Below are 26,392 nucleotides of genomic sequence, written 5' to 3'. Positions count from 1 at the left end.
AATCCCATTCACAATAGCTACAAAAACAATCAAATACCTTGGAATAAACTTAACCAAGGACGTTAAAGATCTCTGATGAGAATTACAAAATCTTAAAGAAATAGAAGAGGATACCCTAAAATGGAAAAATCTTCCATGCTCATGCATTGGAAGAATCAACATCATCAAAATGTCCATTCTCCCAAAAGCAATTTATAGATTCAATGTGATACGAAGCAAAATACCAAAGACATTCTTCTCAGATCTGGAGAAAATGATGCTGAAATTCATATGAGAGACACAGGAGACCTCGAATAGCTAAAGCAATCTTGTACAACAAAAACAAAGCCAGAGGCATCACAATACCAGATATCAGGACATACTACAGGGCAGTTGTTATCAAAACAGCATGGTACTGGTACAGAAACAGATGGATAGACCAATGGAACAGAACAGAAACACCAGAAATCAATCTAAACATCTACAGCCAACTTATATTTGATCAAGGATCCAAAACCAATCCCTGGAGTAAGGACAGTCTATTCAATAAATGGTGCAGGGAAAATTGGATTTCTATGTGCAGAAGCATGAAGCAAAACCCCTACCTTTCACCTTACACAAAAATTCACTCAGCATGGATTAAAGACTTAAATCTATGACCCGACACCATCAGATTATTAGAGAGCACTGGAGAAACCCTGCAAGATACAGGTACTGGCAAAGATTCTTGGAAAAGACCCCAGAAGCACAGGCAGTCGAAGCCAAAATTAACATCTGTGATTGCATCAAATTGAGAAGTTTCTGTACTGCAAAAGAAACAGGAAAGTGAAGAGGCAACTGACAGAATGGGAAAAAATATTTAAAAACTATGCAACAGATAAAGGGTTAATAACCAGAATCTACAAAGAGATCAAAAAACTCCACAACAACAAAACAAACAACCCACTTAAGAGATGGGCCAAGGACCTCAATAGACATTTTTCCAAAGAGGAAATCCAAATGGCCAATAGACACATGAAAAAATGTTCAAGATCACTAGCAATCAGAGAAATGCAAATCAAAATCACAATGAGGTTTCACCTTACCCTGGTTAGAATGACTCACATCCAGAAATCTACCAACAACAGATGCTGGAGAGGATGTGGGGAAAAAGGGACACTAACACACTGGTGGTGGGAATGCAAACTGGTAAAGCCACTATGGAAGTTAGTCTGGAGATTCCTCAGAAACCTGAATATAATATTCCATACAACCCAGCCATCCCACTCCTTGGAATTTACCCAAAGGAAATTAAATTGGCAAACATAAAAGCTGTCTGCACCTTAATATTTATTGCAGCTCAATTCACAATAGCTAAGACCAAAGAAATTATGGGACATGTACTCTATAGAATACTATACAGCAGTTTAAAAAAATGAAATCAGTCATTTGCAACAAAATGGATGAATCTGGAAAACATCATGCTGAGTGAAATAAACCAGTCCTAGGGACTAATATCATATGTTCTCCCTGATCGGTGACAACTAACCGAGCACCAAAAAGGAAACCTGTTGAAGTGAAATGGACACTTTGAGAAACAGTGACTTGATCAGCCCTTATTATGACTGTTGATGTACAATTTAATACTTTATCCCTTTTAGTATTTTTTTGTTCTACTTAATACTATTGGTTGAACTCTGTAATTAACACACAATTATTTTTGGCTGTTTAAATTTAACTGAAAAGTTTTCTCTGTTAAATATAAGAGTGGGAATAAGAGAGGGAGGAGATGTACAATTTGGAACATGCTCAAGCTGACTTGCCCCAAATGGTGGAGTTAGAAATGTGCTGGGGGATTCCAATTCAATCCCATGAAGGTGGCATGTACCAATGCCATCTCACTAGTCCAAGTGATCAATTTCAGTTCACAATTGATCACACTGATAGGTCTAAGAGTCAAAGGGATCACACAAACAAGACTAGTGTCTGCTAACACTACTGATAGAATAAAATAGGGAGAGAATGATCCAACATGGGAAGCGGGATACACAGCAGACTCATAGAATGGCAGATGTCCTAAAGAGCACTCTGGCCTCAGAATTAGCCCTTAAGGCATGCGGATCTGGGTGAAGAGCCCATGAGAGTATTTTAGGCATGGAAAGCCAAGACACTCTGGAAAAAAAAAAAAAGAAGAAGACCTAAATGAAAGATCTCTGCGAGTGAGATCCCAGTAGAAAGAACGGGGCCATCAAAGAAGGAGGTACCTTTCTCTGAAGGGAGGAGAGAACTTCTACTTTGACTATGACCTTGTCTAAATATGATCAGAGTCAGTGAACTCAATCGGCTTCCATAGCCTTGGCAACTCATGACGAGAGCCTAGGGAGATGACTGACGCCATAAACAAGAGTGTGAATTTGTTAAGTCAACCACAGGAGTCACTGTGCACTTACTCCTCATGCAGGATCTCTGTCCTTAAGGTGTTGTTCAATGTGAAGTAATGCTGTAACCTATACTCAAACAGTATTTTACACTTTATGTTCTGTGTGGGTGCAAACTGATGAAATCTTTACTTAATATATACTAAATTGATCTTCTGTATATAAAGATAATTGAAAATGAATCTTGATGTGAATGGAATGGGAGAAGGAGCAGGAGATGGGAGGGAATTTATGGGGGGGAAGAAGCCATCATAATCTATAAATTGTATAATTGAAATTTATATTTACTAAATAAAAGTTAACGAAAAATGAAATGGATCGAATCCTGGACAATACAACCTACCTAAATTGAGCCATGAAGACTTAGAAATCCTAAATGGACCCATAACAAAGATGGAAATAGAATCATTAATAAAGGCCTTCCCAAAACAAAGAAAAGCCCAGGACCAGATGGCTTCACTGCTGGATTCTACCAGACATTTAAAGAAATAACTCCAATTCTTCTGAAGTTATTCAAACAATTGAAAGGGAGAGAAGCCTCCCAAATTCTTTCTATGAAGCCGTCATCACCTTAATTTCTAAACCTAAAAAAGATGCAACAGAGAAAGAGAATTGCAGACCAAGTTCCCTAATGAACACAGACGCAAAATTCTCAACAAAATTCTAGCAATCGAATCCAACAACACATCAGAAAAATCATCTACACAGACCAAGTAGAATTTATCCATGGTATCCAGGGATTGTTCAACATTTGCAAATCAATGTGATATATCACATTAACTGCTGAACAAAAATCATATGATTATCTCAATAAATGCAGAGAAAGCATTTGATAAAATACAACACCCTTTCATGAAGAAAACTAGAAGCAAACTGAGTATAGAAGGAATATTCCTTAACACAATCAAGGCAATTTATGACAAACCCATGGCCAGCAACATATTGAATGGGGAAAAGTGGGAAGCATTTCTACTGTGATCTGGTACCAGTCAGAGATGCAGCTATTCACCACTGCTATCAATATAGTCCAGGAAGTTTTAGCCAGGGGCATTAGTCAAGAAAGAAAAATCAAAGAGATACAAATTGGGAAAGTGGAAGTCAAACTGTTCCTATTTACAGATGACAAGATTCTATATTTAGGGGAGCTACACTAAGAGTGTGTTGGAACTTGTAGAAGAGTTTGGTAAAGTAGCAAGATATAAAATCAATACACAAAAATCAACAACCTTTGTATAACCAGACAATGCCACATTTGAGATCAATCCCATTCACAATAGCTACAAAAAAAAATCAAATACTTTGGAATAAATTTAACTAAGGGTGTCAAAGATCTCTATGATAAGAATTACAAAACATTAAAGAAAGAAATAAAAGAAGATATAAAAAATGGAAAAATCTTCCATGTTCATGGATTAGAAGAATCACTATCACCAAAATGTCCATTCTTCTGAAAGAAGTTTACAGATTCAGTGTGATACCAATCAAAATACCAAAGACATACTTCTCAGATCTGGAAAAAATGATGCTCAAATTCATATGGTGGCTGGTGCTATAGCATAATGGGTAAAGCCACCGCCTGCAGTGCTGGCATCCCATATGGGCGCCGGTTTGAGTCCCAGCTACTCCACTTCTGATCCAGCTCTCTGCTATGGCCTGGAAAAGCAGAAGATGGCCCAAGTCCTTGGGCCCCTGCACCTGCGTGGGAGACCTAAAAGAAGCTCCAGGCTCCTGGCTTCAAATCTGCGCAGCTCTGGACGTTGTGGCCAATTGTGGAGTGAACAAGCAGATGGAAGATCTCTCTCTCTCTCTCTCTCCCTCTCCTCCTCTCTCTGTGTAACTCTAACTTTCAAATAAATAAATAAAAATCTTTTTTTTAAAAAAAGAAATTCATATGGAGGCACAGGAGACCTCGAATAGCTAAAGCAACCTTATACAACAAAAATAAAGCCGGAGGCATCACAGTACCAGATTTCAAGACATACTACAAGGCAGTTATAATCAAAACAGCCTGGTACTGGTATAAAAATAGATGGATAGACCAATGGAAGACAATAGAATAGCCAGAATTCAATCCAAACATCTACAGCCAACTTATATTTGACAAAGGAGCTAAAACCAATCCCTGGGGAAAAAAAGACGGTCTCTTCAACAAAGGGTGCTGGGGAAACTGGATATATGAGAGCAGAAGTGTGAGACAAGACCCTTACCTTATACTTTATACAAAAATCAACTCAAAATGGATCAAGGATCTAAATCTACAAACTTATACCATTAAATTGCTATAGGAAAGCATGAGGGAAAATGCAAAACATTGGCATAGGCAAAGACTTCTTGGAAAACACCCCAGAAGCATAGGCAATTAAAGCAAAAATAGACAAATGGGACTACATCAACCTAAGAAGCTTCTGCACTACAAAGCAAGTACTCCACAAAGAGGCAACTGACAGAACATGAGAAAATATTTCCAAACTATGCAGCTGATAAGATTAATATCCAGAATCTATAAAGAGCTCAGGAAACTCAACAACAACAAAACAATCCAGTCAAATGGGCAAAGGACATGAAGAGGCATTCTTCAAATGATGAAATTCAAATGGCCAACATACACATGAAAAAATGTTCAGGATCACTAGCCATCAGGGAAATGCAAATCAAAACCGCAGTAATATTTCACCTTACCCCAGTTAGAATAACTATCATCCAAAAATCAGGAAAGAATAAATGCTGGTAAGGATGTGAGGAGAAAAGATACCCTAATCCACTGTTGGAGGGAATGTAAACTAGTACAACCATTATGGAAGACAGTATGGAGATTCCTCAGGGATCTGAAAATAGATCTACCATATGACCCAGCCATCCCACTCTTGGGAATTTACCCAAAGGAAATGAAATCAGCGTATGAAAGAGTTATCTGTACCCCCATGTTTATTGCAGCTCAGTTCACAACAGCTAAGATATGGAATCAACCCAGATGTCCATCAACTGATGACTGGATAATGAAAATGTGCTATCTATGTGTGCGTGTGTGTGTATAAAGTGTATGTATATATATATATATATATATACACACACACATAAGTATATATATATATATACACACACACACACACACACATATATATATAGAATGGAGTACTACTCAGCCATAAAAAATAGTGAAATTCTGTCTTTTGCAACAAAATGGATGCAACTGGAAACCATTATGTTTAGTGAAATAAGCCTGTCTCAAAAAGACAAATATATGTTTTCTCTGACTTATGGAATGTAGAATACAAAAAAATTGTATAGGAATGAAAATGGTCACTTTGGGATATGATTGTCATTTTTATCTTGGTTTTATATCCCTATGAAACTATGGTCTTCCTGCTTCTTACTTGCTGAATATTATGATTAGTGGCAAGTTAAGCCCATGAATATAGAGTGAATAAAATTACGTCCTTGCAAAAACTGATGAAGAGTGGGAAAGAAAGGAGGGGATTTGAGGGGAGCAGGGGAATGAGGGAAGTATGATTGTCTTCTTGGTACTGCACCTATGGAATGCATAAAATAGGTCCTCTTTATAATAATTAAAATTTAACAAGAAGAAATTTGTTTGCTGAGAAGCTATTCTAATCTGCAGAGTGACACAAAATCAATGCATCAAAACCAGGAGTCTCAGACACAGGGTGATGAGACTGGCTAACTACTGATTATTTTCCTTTGTGAAGAAAAAATAATGGGAGGATGGAAAACCATTCTTCTATCACTTAGGTACTAAAGTGGACTGGTTGAGTAAGACCTTTGGCCATTTTTCTCATGTTCCCCCACCCTACATAACTCCAAGAGGAAGAGAAAGTCCAAAGAAGATGTAATTTCTTTCAAAGCAACAAAACAAAATCCCTGCTATAAGTAATCACCTCCAAATACTGACTTTTTAAGCCTAAGTTTTATTTCCCTATGGAAATGACTACATAACACACAGGCTATGAAAGATTTTCTCACAACCGCCCATTGAAAGCAAGGGGTGACACCCATCTAGAACTGCACTATCCTATCCATTGTAGGATCCCCAACACATGCAGCAGCTGCAGGCATACTTCACTTCTCCTGGTGATCTACTGATCCCAGATACTTTAAAGTACCAGGCACTTGGCCTAGGCACTGAGTTTCCCATGTGCATGGCAAATAAGAAAGAGAAGATGGCAAAAAGGGAAAGATGCAGTGACTTGGAGTGACAAGTTCTCACCTGAAAGTAGGAGCTTCCCTTTTTTGTTCCCACTGTGTGAACTTCTAGCATATAGTCAGTGCACTAAAATGCTATATTGGAAACACACGGCATCTAGGCTTTTAGCCAAAAACTGTAGGGAAAAAATTAGCAAGCCTAATATTTCATGAGAAATTCTTGGCTTACATAATATTTTAATAAAGTTCAGATACATGTGCCAATAAAGCATAGAGATGACATAATGATTTATGATTTAAATATCATATAATCTCTGAAATGTCTAGTATCATCTTGTATCAAACAGCACAAGAGAAGTAAAATCACTGGGGAAAAGAAGAGAGAAGCAAAGTGAAATCAGCTCAGATGTTAATAGAATGCATATTGGATAAGCCACCACATGAAAATTTTGCTATAAAGATAATGGTTAACATACTTGGATACTGAGCAGATAGGCTATGATTCTTACAAGTATAATCTCATTTAATTGCGAAAAAATTCTATGAGGTAAATAGTATTATCTCATTTTAATGATTGCTTATCAGAGAGGCTAACTTGCCAGAGATCTAGTGAAACTGAGATACAAATTCAGGTGATCAGACTTCAAGGCCTACGCTGTTGGTAGTATGCTATATTAGGCTCAAGATTAAATTCATGAGTTGATTAATGCATTTTGGGAATAAATGATATATATGGTAACTGATATATAATTTAAAAATATACAAATTTAAGAAGGAAACCAGTGAAAAAGAAATGGATCAGAAATTAGAAGACCCCAGTCCTAGTCCTGGTTCTTTCATATACAGGATAGATGGCCTTGGATTTACTATTTAAACACTAAGTGCCCATTTCCTCATTTGCAAAAAGGAAAACTAAAATACATGATAACTGTCCTGTTGTTCTCATTGAGTTTTTATTCATCTCAAATGAAATGATGGTGAAGGGACTGTATGACATGGAAAGCACCATCTAGCATGAAATATTGATACTGAGAACCTACAACCTTTGCCACATATTAGTGGGTTCTACCTGGCATTGTTTAAAATCATTAAAAAATCATTACATCTTAACACTTCTTGGCCTTCTGGCTAAGATCAAGTATAGTAAAAAAGAAAAAAAAAGTGCATTTTTTCCTCTGAATCCAAATGGATATTCCATGTCTGTGATGGTGACATCATATAAAATGACATCAATTTTGATGAAATATTATATAGAATTGACTCTAGAATATTGATATCCATGAAGATCTGGAAAGCAAAAGTGCTTAATTAGTCTTAGAGGGCCTAAACCTTGAGTCTCTAGGGAGGAAAAAAAAGAAACTTACATTCAAAATAAAATTACATGAGAAAATGAACCACCAATATGAGAATCACAAGACACAATGAACAGAAATACCAGCACAAGAACAACAAATAATAGTAAAACAACCTGTAAGAGAATTTAAAGTATTCATGTCTGCCAATCATCATGTGAAAATGTGCTCAAAGTCATCCTTCATCAGGAATGCAAATAAAAACAACTACCTAAATGGCTAAAGCAACAGACTGACAATTCAAGAGTGCAAATTTGGGATTCTCACAGGCTGCAAAAGGAATGTAAATGGTACAGCCAGGATGGGAACCGGCATTTTCAACTGAGGCTAAATATGTGCCTACACCAGGAACCAACAATTCCATGGCCAAGCATACATCCAAGAACTGAATTTATGCATTCAAGAAATGAAAGGCTCTGTCTACAAAAGGACTCATACAGATATGTTCATTGCAGCTTTATTCATAGCCCTCAAAAAAAAAAAACTAAACTAAACTAAAAAAGCTGTGACTATGGCCATCAGTAGAATGGGTAAATGGCATCATATCTACACAATGAAAAACTATGAGTGGTATATTAAGAAAACAAGGCCAACCTCACACTGTGTTGAGTGAAGGGTAGACAATAAAGAAAAAGCACCTGCTGTTATGATTGCACATATAAAACACTCAACAACCTCAACAACCAAAAAGCAAACTGATGCTGAAGTACATCACACACAAGTGAGCTCTGGTAAGCAGTGGTTAGTCTGGAAAGGGGCAGGAGGGAATCTATTGTAACAGAATGCTTTATACCATGTTTTAATTTGTGCCCTGTCTGATCGTTATGCAAGGAGCCTTCAGAAGGTCATGGAAAATGTGTTTTATGGAAAAAAACTGCATGGATTTAAAAAAAAATGCACCAAAATAAACTTTTCTTTCAATTGCATTTTCCATAAGCTTAAAATTGTTTTTTCAAAATAAATGTTTATTTATTTGAGGAGTGAGGAAGAAAAACTCAGGTAGACCTACTGGCTCCCAGAGTCTCCAATGGCAAGAAGCTAGAATGGGGAACAGAGTTAAGACCTTAGTGGAGGCACTCCAACATGGAATATGTGTGTCCTGACTGCTGTGCCAAATGCCCAACCCCTTGTGAACATATACATACATTTTTAAAAGATCATAAATTTATAACAACCCAATAGAACTTCTCAGAAGAAAATAAAAATTCTAACTAAAAATTCAGTTGACAAATTACAAAGCAATTAAGCTCAAATGATTCTAATTCTTCCTATCTGAGATAGATCTAGAAGATAGCACAAAACAGCAGGTAGAATATACATAAAAATCAGGACCGGCATTGTGGTGCAGTGAGTTAAAATGCTGGCTGCAAAGCTAGCATCCCATGTAAGTGCCAGTTCAAGTCCCAGATGCTCCACTTCAGATCCAGCTCCCAGCTAATGCACCTGGAAAAGCAGCAGTTGATAGCCTAAGTGCTTGGGCCCTGCCACCCACGTGGGAGACCCCTTAGAGTTCCGGGCTCCTGGGTTCAGCCTGACCTACTCTGTCTGTTGTGGCCATTTGGGGAGTGAACCAGCTGGGGGAAGATCTTTCTCTCTGTTTCTACCTCTCTCTCTAACTCTGCCTTTCAAATCAATCTCTCTTTCTTTCTCTCTTTTTTCTTTCTCTCTTTCTCTCTCTCTCTTTTTCTTTATCTCTCTCTCTTTCTTTCTCTCTCTTCCTCTCTCTCTTCCTCTCTCTTTCTTTCTCTCTCCCTTTCTCTCTCATCTATCTATCTATCTATCTATCTATCTATCTATCTAAACAAAGAGAATGTGAGGAGAAAATGAGAAGGTCCCAGTGGGAGGGGAGAGAAATGGATGAAAAATGTTCAAAGAGTCAGGAAGTCATTCCTAAAAATTTAGGACTCAGATGATTTCAAAGTTATTGCAAACTTTCAAAGAAAAGGTAATCCTTAGTGTACTTAAATTACTCCAATCCAGGGAGCAAGAATATATATCAATTCTTTTTTACAAGGAGTCATAACACTTATCTTAAAACGAGGCTGAATAATAAAATAAAATAAAATAATAATACAGACCTATATCACAAATATTGATGGAAAACTAAATAAATTAACAAAAATAGTCCAGCATTAATTAAAAATAAAATGTTCACCATGACCAAGTACAGTTTACCTCAGGAATGTAAAACAACCTCAACATGTTTTAAATCTAGTGATTTACTTCAACATATTAATTGACTAAAGAAGAGGAAAATCATTTTAATTGATGCCAATAAAGGCACTTTATAAAGTTCATCATCTATCATTGATAAAAAAAAATAGAAAAGTAGAAAAGGCATACTAGCTTAAAATGACAAGTGTGTCAATGAAACATTCAAGAAGTATTTTATTAAAATCGCTAGGAAGAAAACAAGCATACCTGTTATCACCATTGTTATTTACCATTAGCCTAAACATATTAACAAATGCTGGCCAAAAAAAAAAGAACAAATGGAACACAAAATATTAAGGAAGTAGCATCACAGTTACAATTATTTTAGAAACCATTCTATTTTAGGTACCTGGGACATGTGCTCAATTCCTTACAAACTCAATGCTCTGTATCTACACACCTCTGAAACATGGATGTTGGTGTCTCCGTTTCACAGAAGATACTGCAGCTCAGAAATATTAAGGGATGCTGTTCCAAACTTCCAGTCAAGCAAATGGTACAACTGGTATTTGATCCCCAATCTTTCTGACTGTAAAGTTCTGTGAATTTAAACAGAAGGTTCTGGTACATCTCATGCATCTCCCACAATTCCTGCAGTTTCTTTTTTTTTAAACATTGACTTTCAAATACATAGTAAATTTCTGTAGGTTTACAGAGAGATTATTTTATTAACCCATTTATTCTTGTAATAGGTAAGGTAATGTGATGTTTTAAATTAGCAACAAATCTTAAATGTTTAATTTCAGTGTGAACCTGTTTAGAAAAACAGGACTTGGTGAAAGCGTTTCTGGCACAAATAATTTTTGCTCAAGGAAAATCTAGATCTTTAACAGCTGGCCAGGGTCGGGGAGGCGGTAAGCCTGTGTGTGCTTGAGCCCAAAAGGTCTAAACAGCACTTTCAAACTTTCAGCTTTGTTAATCCTTTAGGCTGCCGGTGTTTGAGAAAGGTGGCAATAAGGAGCCACTCTACAGAGAGTGCTGGGAAATGTCAGGTCTCCCTTTCCAAAAATCACATGAGTCACTGGTTTTGCAAAAGCCGGTGACGTGAAAGCCCAGCACTGGATCCGGACGTCCTTGAAAGCCGCTCTCTCCCTGAGAGCTTCCGAAAACCTGTGGAGAGCTCCCTATAGGAAGACAGATCCCAGGCCACGCACTTGCCTTTCTTGGTAACTGGAATATCAAATCATAATTTCAGACCCTGGAAAAACTAGCAGTGACAGTTGGCTATTCTTTGTCTCCTCCTGGGAGAGGCCCTACCAGCTGTATTTACGACTACCATTTTGTAGCCTACCAGTGGGAAATAATGACATGGGTATGCTGTCTTCTACTGAAGAAATCATTTTTCTCGCAGAGACACCGTGGCAATAAAACATGTATGCTGATTCCTGGAGCCTCGGTTCAGTACCAGTACCTGGGTTGACTGCCTTTCCATCCCTAGTGTCCTGATTAAATTCAGGAGTTGAGGCCGGCGCCGTGGTTTAACAGGCTAATCCTCCGCCTTGCGGTGCTGGCACACCGGGTTCTAGTCCCGGTTGGGGTGCCGGATGCTATCCCGGTTGCCCCTCTTCCAGGCCAGCTCTCTGCTATGGCCCGGGAAGGCAGTGGAGGATGGCCCAAGTGCTTGGGCCCTGCACCCGCATGGGAGACCAGGAGAAGCACCTGGCTCCTGGCTTCGGATCAGCAAGATGCGCTGGCCGTAGCGGCCATTGGAGGGTGAACCAGCGGCAAAAAGGAAGACCTTTCTCTCTCTCTCTCTCACTATCCACTCTGCCTGTCAAAAAAAATAATAATAAAATTTTAAAAAAATTCAGGAGTTGAGATGCCAGTACACTTACAATTAGACAAAACTCTGAAGACTGGTAAGATCTCAAAAGTAGTACTATAAAATTTTATTACCATGTGGTTTTTCTTCTTTCTTAGCCTTCGATTAAAAAGAGAGCTAAGGGGTAGGTGTTTGGCACAGCTGCTAAGCTGCCACTTAAGGCATCTGCATCCCATGTCAGAGGGCCTAGTTTAAGTCTCAGCTTGGCTTCTGATTCTACCTTCCTGCTAAAAATGTATTCTTGGAAGGCAGCAAACTATGGCTCCAGTTTTTGGGACCCTGATTGAATTCCTGGCTCCTGGCTTTAGGCTGGTGCAACCCTGGCTATTGCAGGCATTTGGAGAATGAATCAGTGCTTGGAAGATTCTCCCCCCCCCCCCTACTTTTCAAATAAAATGAAGAAAAATATTTAAAAGAAGTTATGTAACAGTTAAAGGAATCAGTGGATTTGCCACCCTATCATCATTCCCTATCTCTAGAGCTTTTTGATCACCAAATCAGATCCAATATATTAACCGGAGCTGACATTTATCAAGTTCTTATTACATGACAAGTACTATCTTGAACTCTTTTCATAGATTATCTCATATTGTTATATTAGTTTGTTTTCTGTTGCTATAACAAAATGCCTGAATCTGGATACATTATAAAGAAATGAGATTGCTTTGGCTAACAATTTTGGAGGCTAAAAGTACAAGAGCAGGTGACCCCATAGTTTGGTATCTGGTGAGGCCCTCCTGTCGCATGTTAGAAAGATTACATGGCAAGACAGCAAAACTGGAGAGATCGAGGGGTCAGGCTTGTTTTCTTGATAATAACCCACTCTCTTGGAAACTGATTCCAAGGACCAGCATTAATCCTTCCAAAGGTGATGCCCCCAACGACCTCCTCACCTTCTGAGAGGCCCCTCCTCTTAACAGTCCCATCACCTGTCATACCACCACACTGGAGACCAAACTCCCAGCATATGCACACCTTGGGGACACGTTCAGGCCCTAATCCAATCAGAGTACCCTCATCATAATTCTGTGAAGTTCCCAGACCTGGGTAGACAACAGAGTCTCCAGCTGACTTTTCAATGTGCTTTACTTTATTAGAAGTATTCATCCTATCTCCCTAGTGATATTTTAATTTCTAGGCCAAAGATTTTACACTTTATCTTTGCTCAACAAGATCCTGGAGAGGCAAAACATTGTTACCAAATGTTTGCTACGAATGCACATGCCAAACACTGGTGCACACCTATCCTTTTGACATATTGTCCAGGGGCAACAAAATCTGGTCACTGGGATCAGCTCCTGAGCTTCTCACAGCTTTCTATGCACCAGGCAAGTGATTTCAGATAAGTCATTTTGCTATCCCCCAATCAACTCCCATGCAAGACGAAGAAAATTACTGCTTTCTCAAGCAGCTGCCTCACTGATCTTCATGGCCAGTATCAGGCAGACGCAGTCATTATTCGTCAGGCACACCTGGAGGACACATTCAGGCCCTCGTCTGAGGGAGAGATGGGGACGGGCGTGCACTGCCCACTTTCCCACCTCCTCCGATTTTGTTCTTTTCCATCTTCAGTACCGACTTCGCTACTGTCCTTCAAACACTTCCAGCTATTTCCTGTCTGCAAGATTTTACACTTGACCTTGGGCTACCTGAAGTACTATCCCCAGTTGATGACCTGGCTGACACTTTATTCAAATGTCACCCTCTTAAAGAGGCCTCTTCTAAACTCTTATCTAAAACTACCTATCCTGGCCCTAGTTACTTTCAATCCTTATACTCGTTTTCTTTATAAATCTTAACCCTACTTATAATGTCATATTACTTGTCTACTTGTTTGCTGTTTCCTCCCTAGGAATGCCTTCTATCAGGGATTTTATGTTGTTCTTCTAGGCACAAATTGAAGGGAGTGATTGCCAGTAATGCTCCCGCTTCCAGACCTTGCTAATTCACCTGTGAGCTGGCTTAAATCTGGGTTGTGCATAGAAACTGAATGGATATCTTTGAAGAAATGAGATGATTATTTTTGTTCATAAATAGATCTCTATCTCAAAAAGAAATGCTCTCTGAACTCATTGGAACGATAACTAACAAGAGTTATACTGCCATTCCTGTTTCAAGATAACTCCAAAAAAGTGAGTTTAAAACATGCTGTTTTGATTACTAGTTTATGTAACAGTTTTATTAAGCTTATTCCAAAGCAATATGTTCCAAAGTGGTTTATATGAGGACACTAATAAAGCAGCATACCAAGCTAAGAGACCAACCAATATCTGAGCTGCTAACATGAATCGTTTCCATTGTCATTTTGAAGACTCTCCAAATTCTCAAGTTTAATATGGCTCAGGAAATCCACGAGTTCAAAATTCCTAAGTCAAAGACAAAGTCGCCAAACGCAAGGACTTCAACCCTTGATCCCAGGAGTGGTTTCAAGGACTTCCCTGACTTGTATGTAGCAATCAACACAACAGAAAATTGGGTATAGGATCAGCCTGCTGTTTTCTTCATTTGTGTAAAGGAGCCTAATAAGCCCTTTTTTCTTAGGAGAACGAAAACTGCAGAATACTTCCATATTCCCCAATAAAATGCTCCTAGGATCTAAACAGAACCTGACAGGTCTTACTCACAAGTGAACAGGTATCTGAATTGCATCCCAGCTCCATAAATCTCTTTGGTATGTAAACATGAGCAGATTCTCACAGGGTTCCTAAATATGCAGCTGGTGTTGTGGTGCAGCGGGTTGAGCCACTGCTTGCAATGCCAGCATCCCCATGTTGGAGTGCCAGTTCAAGTACTGGCTGCTCTGCTTCCAGTCCAACCCTCTGCTAATGCAGCTGACAGAGCTGCAAAGGGTGCCCAAGGGACTTGAGCTCCTGCCACTCTTAAAGGAGAACAGGATTGAGTTCCTGGCTCCTGCTCAGGCTGGACCAGCCCTGGCTGTTGTGGTCATCTGAGGATTAAGCTAGCGTTTGGAGGATCTCTCTCTCTCTCTCCCTCTCTCTGTTACTCTCTGCTTTTCAAATAAATAAATCAATCTTCTAAAAAGAGAATTCCTGAATGATCAAGAAAGTCATAATGTTTAAACAAAATGAGTTCAGTTCTAAACTTATTTCTGGTCTCCTCCAAGAGTATGGCATGTATAAGTCTTCACTACTGAAAAAACAATTAAGAAAATCACTGAGCAGTAAAGAAAACACATGTAACCTTTCCCGGACAACAGAAAAATAGTGATTAAATACACAGATCAATAAAATAAGCCTTAAGTAAAAAAATATGCTCTTGAAAAATTGATTTTTTTCTTGGCCAGTTTCTCACCAGAGGTCAATTTAAATGTTCACTGTTTGCATCAAAATATAAAATAGGAAGATCAAAAGGGGAACAGAGATCAATCAATCACAAATACTTTTTGAGCAGCTACTTTGTGTCCAGAAAAATCAGTTGAACAGAGAAGTATGTCTCCATTAAGATCAAGACCAAGTTGTAGAGACACAGCCAGCAAATGCCAGTCAAGTTTAATTATCGTTGACTTGGAGTTGTTCTGGAAATTGCTGAGCAAGGGAGGCAAGAAGGAAGCAGCACCAAAAGGTAAATAGAGCGGGGAGAGGGGATGAGTAAGGATGTCTTCGTAGATAAGGACAGCCATAAACGTCCAGAATTCCATACTTGACCTTTCCTATCTCGGTTCTGAGAAATGGTTGCCAAACCATGAAGGGAAAGGAGATGAGGCAGCAAATGCAAGACAGAGAGAAACACCGTGCATCAAGCACTCGCTGTCTGCCCCTCATTTAGCCTTGTTATTGAGCACCTACCAACAGAAGCTAGGAATGGTTTGAGACCCTGGGTGTGAGGTAATGAGAGAGACAGAAAGGCACAAACTGTTAAGGAAAAATGTCAGCGGGGAAAAATCTCTCAATATTTTGGTAGACTACTGATTTTTTTAAAAAAGAGATGTATTTATTTGAAAGACAGAGTGATGGAGTGGGAACGAGACACAGATCTTCCATATACTGGTTCATTCCCCAAAAACCCGCAATAGCCAGGGCTGGGCTAGGCAAAGCCAGAAGCCAGGAATTCCACCCAGATCTTCCATGTGGGTGCAGGGATTCAAGCACTTTGGCCATCACCCACTGCCTTTCCAGGTGCGCTAGCAATAAGCGAGATGGGAAGCAGAGGATCCAAGACTCAAATATGACATGTGGCTATCTCAAAAGGTGGCTTAACCTGCTGTGCCACAACACTTGCCCCTGTACAATTTTTATAACACACATTCGTTACCTTTTTTCTAAATGGCCACTATTTACTTTTAGACACCCAATTGTCAAAAATTTACTAATTTCTTAAAATTTGACCTTGATAGGTGCTCCTATTTTGAATTAATTAATTTATATTTTCATTTTGAAATGAGTCAAATTTTAAGCTGAAATTGCATATTTGGAAGGATGTACCATATTTGAAGGATATACTTCACAATGTTTGCAGAAATGGGAACTAAAAGATGGGTTTTAGTTTCATGCAAAAGCATTTTAAAACCATGCGTAAGTGGGGCCTTCAAAAAGTCCACTGTAAATGTGAGTCATGAAAATACCTACAGATTTAAAACTTTTTGTACAAAAATAAACAGCTTTTAATTCCCTTTTCCATGAAATTGTTGAAGTATTCTCCTGTCTCGCACTGGGAAAAAAAAATGGAGTACACAATATGTATTATAGCAAAAGAGCAGCATTGTCATGATTCAGCCAAGATTTATTGCAACTATGCTCACAAATTCTCAGCAGCTTGCCTCTTCTCATTCCATCTTTCTTACTATTTCTTTGTCACAACCATAAATATCAGTTGCCTCTGACTTCTCTCTCTCCTAATATTGACTCTACATAATATTTTTTACATAGATTCGTATGTTGCCTGCTGACATAACTTGTTAGCCAAGGCTTCATTCTTTGTGCAATAGCTTCAGTGCACCCTTCCGCCAGCCATAGAATTTTGGAGCTCAAGGGACTGGAAAGGCATCCCTGAAAGCCACTATATCATATCCTCTGCTTCTTGATAAATCCTCCTAAAACAAGCTCTTATTTTTTATTGTCTGATCAAATTTTTTAAATTTATTTAGTTATTTGAAAAGTACAGTGACAGAGAAAGATCTTCCATCCACTGGTTAACTCTCAATTGTCTGCAACAGCCAGAGCTGGGCCAACCCCAAGCCCCGAGCCCTACCAAGCCTGGACTTCCATCCAGCTCTATCACGTCAGTGGGTCAGACCCAGGCAGCTGAGCTATGTCCCAGCTATCTGCTATGTCCCATTAGCAGGCAGCTGCTTTGCACGCCAAGACTGAAACCCAAGACTTGAACCCAGGCACTCTGCTATGCAACGTGGATGTCTCAAAGCAGGGTCTTAACTGCTGAACCAAATGCTTGCCCCCTCTTTCAATCTTTCCACACCTCACCATTGCTGTTGAAAGCAGTCCAGATCCCTTGGTGAACCATGTAAGCTATCTTATTCTATCTACATTTTGTTTCAGGATCCCAACATGCTTTCCCAAACTTATGTTTTTCATTCATTGATTGAAAAATATTTTTTGAGCATCTCCGTACAGTGCTCCATACCTCTAGCAGTTCTTTACATGAGGATAGGCTTAGGTAGGACAGGAATGTGAATAAGTCATTATGTTTTAAGAACGGCGGTGGCAAAGCCTGCTTAGCAGAGTCCTGGATTCAAGTGCCCAATCCCACATGGCTTCAGCAATGCTGATTAAATTAATCGTCTTTCTAACATACAGCCCACTCTTGCCATACTCCTGGACTGTGCCCATGCCATTTTCTCTCTGTGGAATGGTTTTCCTCTGATTTTCTCTATACTCCAAATATATCTAATCAGATGTCCAATAATCCACAGTATTTCTTTAGTCTGAGTCTTAAATGTCTCTTATTTGAACTGTCATTTTGTTGTATTTGTTTCTAATCATTCTTGCGTGCATTATCAATGTCTTTTGTAATTAACTTCCTTTAGCATCAGCAATAATCATTTACATATTTATATATTTCTAGATACACAAACCTAAAAAATTAACTTTACAAAATAGATGTCTGAGCTAAAATAATGGATAATAAATTGTACAGCAACCTTAATTGTAAAATAAAAGTGCAAGGGATCAACTTCACAAACAGATCTTCACACACTACTGCAAAAACTAACGAGAGTAGAGAAAAGCTACCAGTAACGGACCAGGTCCCCTAGGCATGAAGGGGTTAAGCACATCTCTCCACAAGGGGGAAAAACTATTTATCTGCCTTCATTAAATACTAATTTTAGGATTTCTGGTCATTACACACAGTGTTTATGCTCCATACACATTTCGGCCCTGAATCTTGGAAAATGCATGAAATCTCCAAGAATTCAAGTTTCCATTAACTCAAGTGCCAAAAGCACGACGCAGTTCGACCTGTAGGAGAAAGCCCATTCATTTGTCTCCGCTGGCTCGTTTGCAACAAGCTATGGGAAGTTATCCGCCCTATGCTCATGCCTGCGCGACACTGCCCTGTCTTATCCGCACAAGAGCGCGAAGCCACAGGCTGTCAGGGGCAGCCCATTGCTGCAGCCCGAAGGGCTGGTCAGTGCTCCAGTGTTGACAGCGGTCCTGACTGGGGTAACATTTCTTCATCCAACGAGAACACCAGTCCTTTTCTGTTTTTTTTTTTTTTTTTTTTTTTTTTTTTTTTTTTTTTTTTTTTTTTTTTTTTTTGTCATGGTAGTTGTGTGTGTTAATTCCCTGAGAAGTGGCTGAAGCTTCAGGACACCAACCACCGGCACCGTCCCTTTTCCACGGAAATTTAACACCAGTTCCACTGTGTGTCCTGTACACAGCTTGAACGCCTCGCAAGAATATCTTTGCATCTCTCTCCTACTCTGGCTTAATTCAGCCTGAAATAGCCCAGCTATCTGCCCAGGTTACAAAATAAAGTGAAAATAAAAACACAGATCGCTTTACGTCAGCGATCTTGGACTGCACAGCTCTCTCCCCCACGCGCAGAGCCTTTTAAAGCCTACGGTGTCCCGCAAGCGCGGGGGGGGGGTCGCGGCTACTGGGAACCCAGTGCGCACGGCGGGCCCCGCCCTCCCCGGGCCGCCCCTTCCCCGGCCCGCGCTCTCCCGCCCCCACCCCTGGCGCGCAACAGAGCCCTCGCGGTCGCGGAGAAGGCTGATTTTGGGAAGCATCCCTTCCAAGCTCCGCGCCCCCAAAACCTCGGCTGCAGCCAGCAGGGGCCCAGGGCGCAGCGCTGAGCCGGGGGAGGGGAGGGGAGAGGACGGTCCACACCCACCCACCCCTTCCTCCAGCCCTCCCCGCGCGCGGACTCCCCGTGCACCTTTAGTTTTATCGCTCTGCAGCTTGGGACCAGCGGCGCCCGGATCCGTGCCTCCGGCGCTGGGGCCCCGGCTTCCCGCGCGGCGCCGGCATGGGAGCGCCGTGGAGCCGCCCGCGGTGCGCCCGCGGGAGCCGCGAGGGGCAGCGGCCGCGCGCGGGGCTCGCAGTCTGTAAGTCTCGGCGCGCCTCCGGGGCACGGGAGGGGGAGGCTGCCCGCGTCCCCGCCAAAGGCTGAACACGCCAAGCACCGCGGCGCTGCCTTGACCCCGCCACAGCCCGCAGCCCACGGCGCTGCGGGTTTGCGCGCGGCTTGGGTTTACCCCCGTTCGCTGCAAAGAAGTTCGGAGTGCGGCGGGAGCGCCACGGGAAACTCTTTCGTGCGTTTTTTGGAAACGCGGCTCGCCCTTCCTTCCCATTGCAAATTATTCTTCGTTATGTTCGAGTTGCGTAGCGCACTGAATATGGTTGTGAGGTTGCTTTTAACGAGTTCCTAAGACGCACGAGGCCACGCGGCCTTTGCTGTTGTAAAAACAGGGGAAGAATTTTCTCCCTCTTTGCTTGTACTATTGCTCCATCTGTCAGGGCTCGAGTACCCAGCTGCTCTCGGTTTTCCTCCTCCGCGCCGCGCGCAGGTGCCTCTGAACTCACCGGCAGATGCGGTTAATCGGTTAATCGCAAAGAATTATCTTAGCGCCTGCTGCCTCCAGGCTGCCTCCTGCTTTGCTGAACCGAGCCTGTGCCCCCCAGGTGTGTTCGGAATGACGACATCGAAACAATGGTCCCGATTCAGATCAGATAACTTTTCTGCGAGCCCAGAACCTAACCAAGCGCAGCCAGACGCGGGTTTTTTTGTTTGTTTTGGCTTGTCCCCGAGTACGACTATAGAGGTGAGCAACTGACATTCGGGGGTTCTCTCTTCTAGTGTTTAATCCACATTTCCCTCTGCAGGAGGACGGGTCCCCAGGGCAGCAGAGGCTGGGCAGAGGCAGGTGGATAGGCTGGCTATGCTGACGGGACCATGCTGGCCCGAAAGAGCATCATCCCGGAGGAGTATGTGCTGGCGCGCATCGCCGCGGAGAACCTGCGCAAGCCGCGCATCCGCGACCGCCTGCCCAAAGCGCGCTTCATCGCCAAGAGCGGGGCCTGCAACCTGGCGCACAAGAACATTCGCGAGCAGGGGCGCTTCCTGCAGGATATCTTCACCACCCTGGTGGACCTCAAGTGGCGCCACACGCTGGTCATCTTCACCATGTCCTTCCTCTGCAGCTGGCTGCTCTTCGCCATCATGTGGTGGCTGGTGGCCTTTGCCCACGGCGACATCTACGCCTACATGGAAAAGGGCGGCATGGAGAAGAGTGCTTTGGAGTCCACAGTGTGTGTCACCAACGTCAGGTGGGAGCGCACGGCGGGGCGAGGCTGGGGTTGAAAGCGAGGCAGCAGCAAAAAAATGTTCAGATGCCCTCCCTCTTGGCATCCTGTTATTTTGTTGGAAAAAAAGATCAAGGATTTTAGAACCTTCAGAAACAAAAAAAGCCACATGAAAGGGGGAAAAGCCACAGCCAACACATTGCACATCTTTCTAAGTGTAGCTTTGTGGATGAAGAGTCCCTGAAAGTGTGACACTTCCATCCTTGGCGCTGGCCTGAGTGCTATACCTGGTATTCAACAATTGTAGGTTCATGAATTCCACAGCACCCCTTACTCCAAGAAGGCACTCATTTAGTTTCAGCTTGAAGAAGCTGTGCATTGTTCCAATGTCAGTGGTAATCATCTCTGATTATCAAAAAAAAAATCATTGTGTGACTGTTAGTACTATTTTTCCATGAATTCTCTCATGCATAGCATTTTCAAAAATTAGAAAATGGAGAAGGCAATGAGGGGGTGTCCTGGATTTTTAAAATCTACTAAAAATTTAATAACTGAAATAAATATAAGTTCTTCTTTATCAAGATCATCTTAACAGAGCTATTGAAGTTTAAAACCCAGTGAAGGCAAAGTTAAGATTCACAGTAAGACTATTAATTTTTAATGGAAATTAATCCAAAATTTTCATGGAAGAGGTTATGTGGAAATAAATTAATGTTGTGGTCTTCTTTCAAAGTTGTAATAGAACAAGACAGTCTTATATTACCTAACGTTAGCTTCTTCCTTGTATCATTAAGTATTTCAAGAAGTGGTAAGTTACCTTTTATTGGCCTAAGCAGATTTAGTTGGACTGTTTTGTTTTGTTGGAAGATAGAGGTAATTTATATCAATTGCAAAAAAAAAAAAAAAGTTCTCTTAGAAGCAAAAAGATAAATACAGGAAAAATTTCCAGGGCATATTCTGAATAAATTTCCCAATCAAAGCATGCACAAAGCAAAGGACCTTGGACAGGCACTGCACTGCCAGGAAACCGTAAAGGAGACTTTTCATGACCCTGAAATCCTAGGAGAGCTGCTTTGCACAGCTTTCCACTGCAAGAATAAAGCAGAGTGAGTTTGTGCACTGTTTCCTTCTGCTCTGTGGCTGCAGTGCCTGCCCTGGAGGCAGGGAAGCAGTAGTCATATTCACAGAGCACAACTACAGATTCCAGCTCAGATTTTGAGGACAGAAAACAATATTGAGTGGATCCATTACTTTACCACCAGTAGGTATTATTTTCTTTTCTCAAGTTTGTCAACAATTTTGGCCTCAAAGTTAAATGTAGGAGAAAAATACAGGTGATCATTAGTATACTAGTTATAAAGTATTATTCAGTAAGTATTTGGAGGTCCATTGTCATGGTCTATAATACTGTTTTTTTTTTTTAAAACCTACACTGATAATGTAAATAATTCTCATAGCAAAAAAAAAATTTAATAAATACGTAGCAGATATTGATAAAAAAGGTACATGTAATAATAAAACCTTTGAAAATAAATGACAGGTTTTATTCATAGGACACATGCATCACCTTTTCCCATGAAAAAGAAATTAGACAATTTTAAATATAGAGATCATGAAAAGTGATAGCCTTTCAATGTTTTTTAGACAAATTTCAGAGTGTACTGGTTATTAAAAGCTGTTTACTGCTACTTCCTTTTTTTTTTTCAAACAAAATGCCTTCTGAAACACATTCTGTTTCCTGTAGCATTTCAGTTGGTGTCAACAACAGACGTCATGTGGAAAATACAATGGGAAAAAGTTGATTTTCTCAGCAGAATAATTTTAACATTTTAAATTGCACTTTTTACTTATTTTTTTTTTACTTTTTAAGGTTTCTTAATTATTTTAGTGTTATGGTGCTATTTAAACTTTAATCTCTACATAGTTTAATCAGAACAAACCAACCATAACAAAAAAAATTTTTTTTTTTTTTGCTGGAGGTATAGACACAGAGAAATCTTTATTCACTCCCAAAGGGACCTCAAAGGATGACTAATAGTAATTCTTACTCTTTGCCTTTCCTTTATTTTCATAAGTTCAATGTCCAACCACAGCATCAAAATTGAAAGCAATGTTTTTCAATGGATATTCATCAGTATTTCCTAACAAGTTTGGCCATTCTTATTTTAGAATGACTCACTTTCTCCTCTGTATAGATGCCGTTCTAACATGAGTCAGAAAATAGAACAACGTATTTCCTCCTCCTCATTATTCAACCTCACTTTCTCTGTCACAGAACCAAGGAGCAGCTACTTAATTTTCTTTCTTGAGATTGCTTTGCATAAAAGGCTGGATCTTGCAGGATATGTAAGGTTTAGAACTGAATTTTTTCCATAAAATAAATGCAAAATATGGCACGTGAATGGTCTCTCAAAGCATTAGAACAAGGCATCCGGGGCTGTTGTTCAGTAAAGCATGAATGTGTTATTGGAGACTGGATTGTATCCATGCCCCTCATCTGTGGGTTATTCCTGTTCTTTACCATGGTTCTGGATCATATCATTTATCTTCTTGTGTATAGCTGGTACAAAAAAAAGTAATTATTCTATTTTTCAATGAATTCTTTTTGTCACACAAGAGGAAAAAGGTAACTTTTGCACTCCACTTAACAGCTAGCCAAGAGTCACTGGTATATACTTGCCTACCCCTCTTGGGCTCCTGCTGAATTGCACTCTGTATGCCAAGGACTCCAAAGTTTTCCCACCTTGCTCACTTATTGTGCCTGGCTGATGCGTGGTTTGTATTTACAAAATGAGAGAAGTTTGTAATGGGGGTTAATGGCAATGATAAGGCTCATATTGTTTCTATGAAGAAGCCACAGGAATACTGGATATGTGGTTAAAATGAGTAAATTCATAACCACCAAATGTGTTGATTCTCAACCAGCAACTTCAGAATGATTTAAGAGCTTTTCAAAGGTCTTTCCAAAGTCTATCCTGAACCTTGGAATCAGCACCTATTCACTAGGATAGGGAGATACACAGTTTGCAGACACATCCCAAGAAAAACCCGACACTTCCTGGCTCATTCACTTTGCCCCTTTCAGAGCAGTAGGCAGGAATGGAAAGGACTCAAGTTTGTCATCATTACAAGATCTTTACCCAGTTATTTACTAAGCTTCAAATTCTTCCTATAATAGCTTCAATATTCTCTACATCACTAGAGAACAAAATGAGATGATCTCTAAAAACCTATTCTTTTGAAATAGTAAGGCATACTTTCACATTTAAAATCCTATTATTCAGGACTGACGTGTTTTGCACTCATCCTCACTGTATTTTATACTGTATAAGGTACACAAGTGTTAGCTATTGAGTAGGAATTTAAAGGTTATGAATGCCTTCGATAAGATCCACATCTCTTAAACACAGAAATGCCAGCAATACTAAGTACCTGGTACCAAGTTTTATCAAGTAAACTATGCCTTGTGAAGGTAGAGTGTTTGACAAAGTAAAATATGCCTACGAACATATAGGTATGTTTATTCGGTTAAGCTTTTACAGAACTAGACATATCTCTGTAGACCTGGAAAGCATGGATAGAATTGCCCCCAAGAAGGCTGGAGGTCCAGACAGACATCTGGAGCGAGGCCATGTATGTGCTGAGAACCAGGAATCTGTCAAGTGGGGTGGTCTTTCTGAAAACACTAGTAGCTTTTAGAGGAAGCAAACCAGTTCGTCTCAGGACATGATCCGTTACTCAAGCTGTGACCTGATGGCGTTGTGTCTGGTGTCCTCCCATGCAGGTCTTTCACCTCTGCTTTCCTGTTCTCCATTGAAGTTCAAGTGACTATCGGCTTCGGAGGGAGAATGATGACCGAGGAGTGCCCTCTGGCCATCACAGTGCTGATTCTGCAGAACATCGTGGGTCTGATCATCAACGCAGTCATGCTGGGCTGCATCTTCATGAAGACAGCTCAGGCGCACCGGAGGGCGGAGACTCTGATCTTCAGCCGCCATGCGGTGATCGCCGTCCGAAATGGCAAGCTGTGCTTCATGTTCCGGGTGGGCGACCTGCGCAAGAGCATGATCATCAGCGCCTCGGTGCGCATCCAGGTGGTCAGGAAGACGACCACCCCCGAGGGGGAGGTGGTGCCCATCCACCAGCTCGACATCCCCGTGGACAACCCCATTGAGAGCAACAACATTTTCCTCGTGGCCCCGTTGATCATCTGCCACGTGATTGACAAGCGCAGCCCCCTCTATGACATCTCCGCCACTGACCTCGCCAACCAAGACCTGGAGGTCATAGTGATCCTGGAAGGAGTGGTCGAAACTACGGGCATTACCACCCAAGCGCGAACCTCCTACATAGCCGAGGAGATCCAGTGGGGCCACCGCTTCGTGTCTATCGTGACCGAGGAGGAAGGAGTGTACTCCGTGGATTACTCCAAATTCGGCAACACCATGAAAGTGGCTGCCCCACGGTGCAGTGCCCGGGAGCTGGATGAGAAGCCGTCCATCCTGATCCAGACCCTCCAGAAGAGCGAACTGTCCCATCAGAATTCTCTGCGGAAGCGCAATTCCATGCGGAGGAACAACTCCATGAGGAGGAACAACTCCATCCGAAGGAACAACTCTTCCCTCATTGTGCCAAAGGTGCAATTTATGACCCCCGAAGGAAATCAGAACACCTCAGAATCATGACGGGGAAGGACCCCAAGACATCCCACATTTCTATAGTTTGTGCCAACCGCTGTCAGGCGGAACGGGAGCCAGAACACAACCATTTTCCGGCATTTTAATACACTGATGTTCATATTCAAGAAGCAGCACCTTCTGTATTAATAAGCAATAACACACAAATCAGAAAGGCTCATGGGTTACACTTGTTGCCTATGCGCACAAGTGGCAATGATGTGTGTGACAGATGTGAGGGAAGTGGGAGGAAGTCATCTCTCTCAATCCAAAACACCAGGATTAATATTAATAGTAGTAGACCTTGAATCTGGCCAGGGAATGGATCAGTTTGAAATGCTTACTTTGGTGGAACCACAGATCTCTTTCTATTTTGTACTCTGGAAGTACAAATGCAATAGGAGGAATAAAGCTAAAACTATGTTCACACCTTTTATGTATTAACCTTCTCCTTCCTCCACGGAAATACACCTGTTAAGAATTGCAGTGTCTGTTTCTCAGCAGATTCGCCTCATCTATTTGGTCTTTCACAGTGACTTTTGCAGGTTTCCTGGTCCACTTCGTAACAGCCTCTCGGGGCAGAACTGAGCGAGCAATCTTTGGAGAAGGGCCAGATTCTGCCCCATTGAGGATTGAGTTCCCCACAGTGACGGTCACTTCTTTCAGCTTCTCACTTAAGAGCCGACCCCCACAAGGAAATATTGTACTGCGTATTTGATTAAAAATCTTTCTTTGTACTTATTGCAGTTCTGTGGTTCCTCTTTCACAAAATCATCTCAAGATAAAATTTTCAAAAATATCATATTTAGAGGCAGGGGAACAAGATGTCGCTTTGTGGTAATACACACTTCCAGTATTTCTCATTCTATGATCCACTGCTCTAGGAGTAATTCTGTTTTGTTTTAATTTCATGTCAGGTTTAAGTGTCCTCTTGGATTTTCTTTTATGTGTTTCTTTTAAAAAAAATATTTGAAAGGTAGAGTTACAAAGAGGGAGAGAGAGAAAGTGATCTTCCATCTGTTGGTTCACTCTACGTCTTCAATGGCTG

At 40.9% G+C, this 26,392-nt stretch overlaps 1 protein-coding gene across 1 annotated transcript; it reads left to right on the top strand.

Annotated features, from left to right (window-relative positions):
* Nucleotides 1-19,394: 19,394 nt before the first annotated feature.
* On the top strand, nucleotides 19,395-26,081 carry KCNJ8 (potassium inwardly rectifying channel subfamily J member 8). Its single transcript, XM_062194926.1, has 3 exons — nucleotides 19,395-19,470; nucleotides 20,249-20,692; nucleotides 24,453-26,081. The coding sequence occupies exons 2-3, from the start codon at nucleotides 20,319-20,321 to the stop codon at nucleotides 25,351-25,353; spliced, it is 1,275 nt and encodes a 424-aa protein (XP_062050910.1). The 5' UTR covers nucleotides 19,395-19,470; nucleotides 20,249-20,318; the 3' UTR covers nucleotides 25,354-26,081.
* The last annotated feature ends 311 nt before the right edge of the window (nucleotides 26,082-26,392 follow it).

This window comes from Lepus europaeus, chromosome 6, assembly GCF_033115175.1.
Source record: "Lepus europaeus isolate LE1 chromosome 6, mLepTim1.pri, whole genome shotgun sequence".
NCBI classification, from domain to species: domain Eukaryota; kingdom Metazoa; phylum Chordata; class Mammalia; order Lagomorpha; family Leporidae; genus Lepus; species Lepus europaeus.
Note: the sequence above shows the minus strand (reverse complement) of the source record. Positions and strands in the feature narration are given on the sequence as shown.

Coding starts and splice junctions, on each gene's coding strand:
- KCNJ8 (XM_062194926.1), top strand. CDS start 20,319: ATGCTGGCCCGAAAGAGCATCATCCCGGAGGAGTATGTGCTGGCGCGC. Junction 20,693..24,452: donor GTGTGTGTCACCAACGTCAG/GTGGGAGCGCAC, acceptor CCTCCCATGCAG/GTCTTTCACCTCTGCTTTCC.